Genomic DNA, 9963 nt, shown 5'->3' on the forward strand with positions numbered 1-9963 from the left:
TACATTCTACACCTTTCCCCTATTATGGTGAATTGGTGACATTTTTGCAAGTTTCTTATTAGAAATCTGGCATATACTGTATATCACATTGACAGACTAATTTTACCATCACCACTTTCCTACCCAATTTTCAGCCAAAATGTAAATGTTGAAAAAATGGTTTTAATGTAATATTAATTTTAAATTGTTTAATGTATAGATGATAGATGTATATAAATGTATAGATTCCAGTAAATTCTCACATTAGATATTGTATAACCTTGGGGTAATATGATCTCAGCTATTACTCAGACTGAGACCTTCTGTCTCAATATGAGAGTGACTTCTAATGTCATCATAATTTACAACAAGGGAATCATTATACTGTAATACTGAATACATACATAATGCAAATGTTTCAATAATACATATCCACATATCTGTCTTCTATTGTTTGTGCATATACTATGTGTACGTGCTTTAATGAAATTCTGTCACCAAGAAACTACATATAAAACCAACTATGGTGCACTCTAGGGGACATTATTCTGAGCACTAGACCTGAAATTCGGAGCCCCATACTTGCATATTTCTTAAAAAAAAAAGAAGCTTTTTCAAGGAATGGTGCATCTATTGGACTGTCTAAAGATATGATGGTGCTCAGCATAATGTCCCCTACATTGTGCTGGTTGTTATTGAGTTTCCTGGTTGACAGACTCCATTTAATGAATCTACTTAGATCCACTGTTTTGTTTAATGTTATGGAGGATACATTTTAGTAGATTAGAGTGCAAGATTCCATGCCTTACTGGATGTTGTGGTCTGTCTGTTCAGTCTGTTGAACCAGGTAGTACTGTGCTTAGTAGTCGAAAACGGTCTTTGAACAGGGGTTCTCTTTTTACTGTTAGAAAATGTTACCATTATTCCAAAAACAATATATCCAGTGCTACTTTCTACTTCATGCCTCTGTAATAACCATCATGTTATCACTGGTAATAATCTTTACATAATACATGTCTATCCAGCACATGGCTCTTCTTGTCTTCATAGAGATGTCCATTAGTTCCTTTAAAATCATAATCTGACTCTAAAAAGGGGGAGACAAGTGTGTAATAAAATTAATTGTCACCCCAGGAATCAGCTGTTATCACAGGAACCTTAGGGTAAGTTCACACAGTTTTTTGGTCAGGATTTTTTAAATCAATGGGAGCCGGTCAGTTCTTTTGTCTGGGAGCCGTTTCTTCTGGCTCCTGGAAAAAAAGAAGTGACATGCTCATTCTTCAGGCCGATTCGGTTCGTGATTCTGCCTGAAGACACTCCCGACTAGGCCCATTCATTGGGCCTAATCCGGAGCGGAGTGCGTGACTGGATACTGGTGCAGTGCACCGGCATTCAGTCGCGGCTACCCGTTTTTTGGTCCGGAACCTGAGGCAGCCATCGCCTCAGGTTCCGGAGCAAAAAACTCCGTGTGAACTTACCTATTTGCTATGAATGAATGAAAATGAATTAAATGAATGAAAATGAAATGAATGAAAGTCTGTTCTAGTGTTCTGTCCAATTCTCAAATGGCGCACGCACTTTTATGTCCCATCCTTTTCAGCTAAGGCTCCACATAGCAAAATACTGCTAAAATACAATGTGGAAAGAAGTTTTTCATCAAGCTTTTACAGCATCTTTCTGTGGGTTTTTTTTTTATTCCTCTCCTTTATTATAGTGTTCTTGGGGTATTTTAGTCATTCGACCATTTCTCGCTGCTCTCTTGGCACAATTTTTTTTTGCCACTTTTACATTGCATTTTTAGTTATATGCTGCAGGCTGTATGTTGTTTTCAGGCATTTTTTCTATTGTCTATTTTATTACAAAGTACCTGGAAAAATACTTCTTCCAAATGTTACAATACAAAAAAAAGAGTAAATTTAGATGTTCCAGTTTGTTGCAGAAATTTCTGTGATGGAAAATCAATTACAGGGATATGAATTGGTTTTGCCGCATAGATTTCTGCAGACTTCACGCAGATACATTTCTGCAGCAAACGAGTTATGTCTGAATAAACCCTAAAGGGCCGGCTCAGGCCGGTCTCACAAAAAATGGTGAGATTGGTCAGTGTTGTGTGTGTAAACCTATCCTTGCTGATAAATAAATAAAGATATACTCCTGCTAGCAAAGTGATCTAGTGGATTTGGAAGGGCTCTGTTATTAGGGCATTAGTGTTTCTTTAAGGTGATGCTTGTTTTGCACAGGGGGTGGGATAGTGACAACCAGCAGATGGTTTATCGCAGGGAAGAGTAAGAAGTAAACATGTTAGCAAATGGCTAGGAAGGGCCACCTCCCCCAAGCATCAGAACTTTCTATACCTAACAATATCCAGAGCCCATGAGTAGGAGAAGAAAGATGAGGATTGACAGATAAAGTCATAAATTGCAGAGGAAAGGTTATCTACTGTGAAAACAGCAATAAAGCATCACACATACTTTACATTCACATTATAATAGTTTTTAGTGGGTTATTTAACATAAACCCTATTGCAGTGCTCTTTTCTAAAGCTGGTAATACATATTATTTCTACAATTTTAGTTGACTATCTGATATGTATGGGGGCCCGCTATACTCCCCCCCCCCCTTCCCCAATGATCAAGGAGATAAGGATAAGGAAAAGGGAGTTGGATTTCTGCTGCCCAATCCTTTTGTTCCTGTGGAGAAAGGTTAGAGGACAAAGATGAGGCAGATTTACTATGGTGGTTGCAATTCAACACATCCTGATGTATTTAATTCAAGATCAATTTTTTCCTAATTGATTGACAAGTAGGCATGGGTTTGCATGAAAGGGGTGTGGCTTAAATGCTGTATGTAGCCATTGTGCTACATCTGTTGCATTTTCAGACTGTCTGATCAAGCCAAATATCCTAGAGATATCCTCTATAAATATGTTTTGTCACGTTAAGGGAGCCTTCACACGATGTAACGCTGCGCTCATTCTGATCGTAAAACACGTTCAGAATGAGCGCGTAAAAAGCAGCTCCCATTGATTGGAATGGGAGTCGGCATACGTGTGCTCCCCATTGAAATCAATGGGAGGCTTTTTTCCCTATTGCTTTCAATGTATTACGCGCATAAGCAAATCAATGGGAGCTGCTTTTTACGTGCTCATTCTGAACGTGTTTTTACAATCAGAATGAGCGCACCGTAACTCTGTGTGAAGGCTCCCTTAGGCTGGGGCCCCACATAGTGTCTTACAGTCCCAGCCACACACTGCGGTAAAGTACGTGCAGCAGACACACTGCGATTTCCAAAACCATCGTGGTTTTGGAAATCGCAGCATGTCATGTTTGGAAATCGCACTTATGTTCCTGTAGACAAATCAGTCATAAATTAAAGTTAAAATCTAGCTTGATCCTTATTTCTTCCTACCTGGCAACTGATATTAGATGGTCCGCAGGTTCAGTCCAAAACATAGATAATGGCCAGCTTGAAGCGTACGTAAACCTTCAGACACCTTTTAATTTTCTGGCAGGGGAATCTCGTGCTAACCATTCATTTGCTACTATGGATGCAGTTCTACCTGTATGATATACAGAGATATCACTGGTTAAAATGGAGTCAGGATTGGGTTATTTTTATACAACCACTAGTATCACTAGTAATTATACAGGTAGAACTGCCTGAGATATAGCCATTTGAAGTGACCTTCCGCACTAATAATAGTGGCAGCGATTCTTTCTCCCCCATTCACTTTGTCTTAGCCTGTGTAATTAGGTGTATGTAGAAAGCACCAATTGGCACGTTTCTTGATGATTGGTGCTCATCTGGGCCTGGAAAGCCGTAAACCACTGCCAAGTACCTCACATTGACTTAAGGCTCGGAGCCCACGTTGTGAACATGCAGTGTATTAGCTGCAGTGGAAACGATGTGGCAAAAAATACTGAGTATTACGATACCAATAAAATGGATGGGATTCTAGCTAATCCAGTCCACACATTGCAGAAATAAGTCTGCAGCGGAAATGCCCATGTTTTTATAAATCACAGCATGTCAATTATACTTACGGAAATGCTGGCGGCGTTCTCTGTAGGGAGGCAGAAAGTACACAGAGGAAAACTCTGTGGACTATCTGTGAAAAACGATCTGGAAAAAATTGCAATGTGTTTTTGACGCAATCTTTTTTTGGAGCATTTTTTGACTGCGCTTCACTATGTGGGACCTTAAAAGTAAGGAATGACATATTGAAATTCAACATGCCCAAACCTTTTTACCTGAACATCATCTGTTAAGGGAGAATCAGCAGAATTCAGTTCACATAGATAGTTGGCTGATTCTGCCAAAATCAGAGAGTTTGACTTTGCTATCATGTATATGAGCATCATAAAGCCTGGACTACTTACACTCCAAGGCTTATATCATACATACAGTATCATAGCGGTTTCTATGCAGTGCTTCTGAAAAGAAAGAAAGCTTAGAAAACTGATACCTCTCTTTTGCTTTGAAGTGGATCTTAAGGTTAAGGCCCCACAGAACATAAACATCGTGATTTACAGTAAGGGCAAAGTGGATGGGATTCTAGCGAATCCCATGCTCACTTTGCGGTAAAAACCGCAGTGCGTACATGCTGCAATTTCCAAAGCTGGTGTGATTTTGGAAATCGCAGCATGTCAGCTATACCCAGTGGCCTAACTAGGAATGGCGGGGCCTCGTGGCGAACTTTTGACATCCCCCCCCCCCCCCGACCGACCCCTCCTACGCATTTCTGCGCATTCTATTATGCATCATAGTGGCCCCTCCACACAGTATTGTGCCCCATAGTGGCCCCTCCACACAGTATTATCCCCCATAGTGGCCCCTGCACACAGTATTATCCCCCATAGTGGCCCCTGCACACAGTATTATCCCCCATAGGGGCCCCTGCACACAGTATTATGTCCCATAGTGGCCCCTGCACACAGTATTATCCCCCATAGTGGGCACCCATAAACAATTATTATACTCTGGGGTCTTTTCAGACCCCAGAGTATAATAATCGGAGACCCAGGCGGGAGAAAAACATAAAAAACTACTGTTACTTACCTGTCTCCGGTCTTCTCCGCTGCCTTTCCTCTGCTGTCCTTGTTTAATGACGTCTGACGTCACATGACCTGGGACGCAGGCCGGGTTCATGTGACGTCAGAGATGTCAGAAAGGACGTCAGGCAGGATCGTGGAGAGGTAAGTAACATGTTTTTTCTGTCTAAAGCGCTGAGGGAAGAACCACAATGCGTTGCTGCCACGTTTTTTTGCTGTGGGACATCCTGTGGGGCCTTATCCATTAATATTATTGTAATAAAAAGACATAATGAGTAATATTAAATACTGTTCTGCTGTCTATTGTTAACAGGAAATCTCAATAGCTTCCTATGTGCCCGAGGATTGGTTTTTACAGATGGTTATATGGATGAATATATTTTTCCACATTACAACTTTGACTCTTGTGTTAGTGTTTGTTTTCATTATCCTGCACTTTATCTAGGACCATGTATAACATATATTTAATAAAGACTTTACCTTGATGATGCGTGCAGAAAAGAAGTACTGAAAATATCTGACCCCTCCATTTACAAACAACTCAGACACTTTATTTTTCCTAAATTGAGAAATTTTATTGCAACATTTTACAAAAGTATATCAAACATTTAAAAAGGTGCCCCTCTCCGAGGGGATATGTTATAACTATATACATACATACATACAGATTTGTGAGCAACACACTGGACACGAGTGAAGATACAGCAGTACTTTGCTCTGCAAGACATTGCTGCTTTCCTATACACTAAAGGGTTAGAGTTGATAATTAACCCTTTCAGCTCCTCCAGATTCATATCATTTCTACACTGCAGTGGGTGCAACATTGGAAGACATTGCAGAATATTAATGATACAACTCTTCATAAACATTTGCTCTTAACAAGTGTGTTAGATACAAGCTCTATATTGTTATGGAAGTGCTATAACATGCCAAATATATACAGTCATCAAATTAAAGTCACTAAATATTGTAATATGTGATATTGCATATGTCATCAAAGTAATATCATGCACAGTTGGAATTGTCCCACCAAGATATAGCATATCTTGCTCCATCCAGCCAGCTCCCCTGTACCACAGAGAGAGATTGAGCAAGTCTTTGATGACCTGGAGACAGTACTGTTATTCTCCAAGAAGACAGTCACCAATAAAGTCTTTCAGGCTCCAGTGTAAGATACAGGTGGGTTTTTCCCATTATCAGCAGTGTTCCCAGCACTAAGAGATAAAGTTCAATTAGCCAACAGACTAAAGGACAGCATTTTTCCCTCCCCTGTCTATCACATGTCCATTTCCCAAATTAAACCTTAGTTGCTAAAGAGTGGATTTCAGATTTCTGTGTTTGAGCACTCAGGCTGGAGGAAGTGTTACTGATCTGTCCATGGAGGGTTTTGCTAAGTCCAAAAAAAAAAAAACATTGGGAGCGGAATCGAAGATCAAAAAAGGCATAGAGAAAGGGGTTAAGACAGCTGTTAATATATGCTAGACATGTGGCATATGGATGCAGACTAGCAATCAAGTTCTGTGATGAGCAGGAGAGGGTCAAGTAGTCCATCAGGTCCAGAAAGTGGATGGTTTTGATAATATGAAATGGCAGCCAACAGATGGCAAATACAACAACCAGTGTGGTTATGATCTTTAGAAGCCTCTTCTTCTTCTGTTCTTCCTTCTTGAGGTTTTGGAAATGCACGGTCACTTTGCATCCAATGAAACAGTAGAAAATTGTCATGAGAAGAAGTGGAAGCAGAAAGCCAGGTACTGAGGTCATAATACTGAGACCTCCTATCCAGACTTTTTCATTTGCTTTGCTGGAAACTCCACTGAAGTCCAGGTCACACAGAGTGTGGTTGTTTTCAACACGTGTATCACGCAGAATCAGACTCGGAAGTGCCAGCAATCCTGACAGCAGCCATATAATTGTCAAGGATATGATCATAGTTGAACGAGAACGCAAGTTGGCACTGGACAGAGAATGAACAATGGCCAAGTATCTGTCAAAGCTGAGGCAGGTAAGGCAGAAAACACTGGAAAACATATTGAGCAATACAAGGTAACTACTGATCTTGCAGAGTGCAGAACCAAAAGGCCAGTGGAAGCCAAGAGCAGTGTAGGTAGCCCACAGGGGCAAGGTAACAACAAAAGCCAAGTCAGCAAGAGCAAGGTTACCTATGTAGGTGTCTGCGGATCTTCTTTTCGGTTTAGCTTTCCACACTGTGAAGATTACAACTCCATTTCCAGATAGTCCCAAGACAAAAACCAGCATGTAAAATACTGGCAGCAAGGAGTAAGACAAGTCCCACTCTGACTCGGCACATAAAGTATACGAATCATTTGGGTAGTCATAACCGTAGTCTGGGTTGTAGTAATCATCATAATCCTTTCCTGTATAGTTCTGCATTGTTGAGATCAGTTCAGTCCTATGAAACCTTTGTGCAATTCTCAAGGCAGTGGACTCCTGGTTGTCTTCTGTCTCTGCTCTGACCTGAGATATGAAAGCTGCCTCCACTCAAGTTCTTTAAAGAATCCCCTGAACTCCCCACCCCCAGAAAGACAAATTAAAGGCAAAAGGCCACCCACTGACATCAATCAGGAGTCTATCCACATTATTTCAGCTCCTCCTCTACCATTCCCTGGGCTCTGACCCTCCCTCACTGTCTTTACCCCCCCTTTCCTTCTGCACTGTGCACCACCAGCTATGCAGCCTGTCCTAGGACACATGTATGATAACAAAATATTATCAAGCCATAGCTCTTGGAAATAGTCCAAAAGAATGAAATTCATCTTTTTTGTACCAAAACAAATATGTCGTGCAGCAAACTGCCCAAAATATACATTTAGACATTAGTAAACAATATCAATGTACAGCAGTCCAGCAGTCCATATTTTATGCTGGTTGTCTCCATCCTGAGCCAGTGAAATGCATGAAAGAAAAGAAGAACCAAACTGATAAAATGTAACTAACATTATTAGAAATGAAATTCATGTTGCAGCATACTACACATCATAGTTAAATATCAGAGTAAAGTTATTCACAAACAGGATACAAGAGGACAGGATATCTAGTAAGTGTATACAGCTAGCAGGCATATTAGACTAGACTTGTGCTGTCTGTAAAGAGCAGGGATGGACATGTTTATATTGTGTATTTCCTTTGCATCATGAAAAAATAACAATCAAGTCTAAGTCTTCAGAATATTACTAACTTAGGCCCGATTCACGTCTGTGTTCAGGTCATTCCGTTTCCCTCTCCACATGAAAAACGTGGAGATAAAAGTGCTGCAAGAAGCATTATTCATGCGGAAACCGAGTGCAAACCACAAGGACCCCATTATAGTCTATGGGGTCCGTGGGTTTCCTAAGATAACTGCTTTTTTTATACAGATTTGGCTTACTTTTAGCGGGTCCCCAAGTGGACTTCCCTTACGAAAACCCATGCACAGATGTAAACCAGGCCTTAAAAATATCAATGTAAGTTGTCCAGTCTGGCCATTGCGATACTTACCTACCTTGAGTTCCCGTGTTGGGTTTTCTGTTCAGTCCCATTCAGGCAATGGCCGGGTTGGAAGGAAATTGTCTCAAGTGACTACTGCGGCCAATCACTGGTATGAGTGGTTATGTTTTGGGTATCGATGACATCACTACTAACGACTAGAGATGAGCGAACACTATTCGAAACAGCCATTCCGAATAGCACGCTCCCATAGAAATGAATGGAAGCGGCCGGCACGCTGACTTTGCCGGCGGCCGGCCGCTTAACCCCCCACTTGCCGGCTACATCCATTCATTTCTATGGGAGCGTGCTATTCGAAACGGCTGTTTCGAATAGTGTTCGCTCATCTCTACTAACGACATAAAAAATGCCCATAAAAATACCAGTAAAGATGCCGCAAAAACCCAGCTCTACCACTATAAATACAGCCTTATGTAGTTATTGTACTATCTGAGAAGTGCAGGTCTAACCCAGAGGGAGTGAGACAACCAGTCCAGTTCACTATTTACGACTATTCTAATGATGAAATGAGGACTCGGGCATCATGTGAGGGCAGCCAAGTTATAAGAATACTTTTTTATATCTGACAGCCACCTGGTGGATTTCTTCACTGTCTGTCTCCAGTAAATAACTAGCACACTTGCAGCAGGCAGACAAATAGTCATTTGTACTGGATACAAAAAGACAGCAGAAGGCGAGGGATAATTGAATTTTAGTTTGTTTGTTGATAGTGAAGAACCCTTTGACTTGGTCACGTGCTAGCCTGGTGCGCTATGAAACCATTTCTGCCAGGAGAACCCCTTCCACACTGCACGGTTTGTATTAGGTCTGCACAGATGCTGCTGAATAGAAAGGCAGCAAATAATCCGATCACTTTACTTACATTCTGTCTGGTATTAAATCTTTCATTTCTAGCTGGGAACATCCACCGACTATGCAAAGGCATGTCATATACATTGTGTTACTTGCATTCTACAGTTACTAATCTGTTCATAAACTTATCATTCATTTTTCACTTTCCCTCATCACTTTCATACTACTAACTCAAGTATCGTATTTCTAATGGTGTTACTAAAGCTTTCAGGGCTCCAGTGCAACCTCGTCTTTTGCCCTTCCTTTAGCTTGTGGATAGGTAGCTATACAAGCAGAGTAGCATCTGCTGTCACCGCACAGTATTTAGCAGTGGGGTGTGTGAGACATTGACACATCTTTTGATTTTTAAAACAGGGGCAGCATTTGGTTTGATGACCTGCTTTACACCCTTGGGTGTTTCCTGCAGCACCTCAACGTATGGCAGCTTGCGTGGCTGTATCCTTATATTGTCAACATTGTCCACACCAATTCATTGGTAGAAACTGTACTATCTCCATAACCTGGGTGTTTTGGATGGGCAGATTGTTCCGGTTTCACACACATTTTTTGTCTTGCACATTTGTTATTTGTCTGC

General features: G+C 41.0%; 1 protein-coding gene across 1 annotated transcript; it reads right to left on the reverse strand.

Annotated features, from left to right (window-relative positions):
• Positions 1–5654: 5654 nt before the first annotated feature.
• On the reverse strand, positions 5655–7521 carry LOC142206856 (apelin receptor-like). The gene has a single exon (XM_075276634.1). It carries the CDS (start codon positions 7422–7424, stop codon positions 6327–6329), a length of 1098 nt encoding a protein of 365 aa, XP_075132735.1. The 5' UTR covers positions 7425–7521; the 3' UTR covers positions 5655–6326.
• Positions 7522–9963: the final 2442 nt, after the last annotated feature.

The sequence above is a fragment of the Leptodactylus fuscus genome, chromosome 1 (genome assembly GCF_031893055.1).
Source record: "Leptodactylus fuscus isolate aLepFus1 chromosome 1, aLepFus1.hap2, whole genome shotgun sequence".
Taxonomy (NCBI): domain Eukaryota; kingdom Metazoa; phylum Chordata; class Amphibia; order Anura; family Leptodactylidae; genus Leptodactylus; species Leptodactylus fuscus.

Bases quoted from the DNA above. Each gene is read 5' to 3' on its own strand.
- LOC142206856 (XM_075276634.1), bottom strand. From the start codon at position 7,424: ATGCAGAACTATACAGGAAAGGATTATGATGATTACTACAACCCAGAC.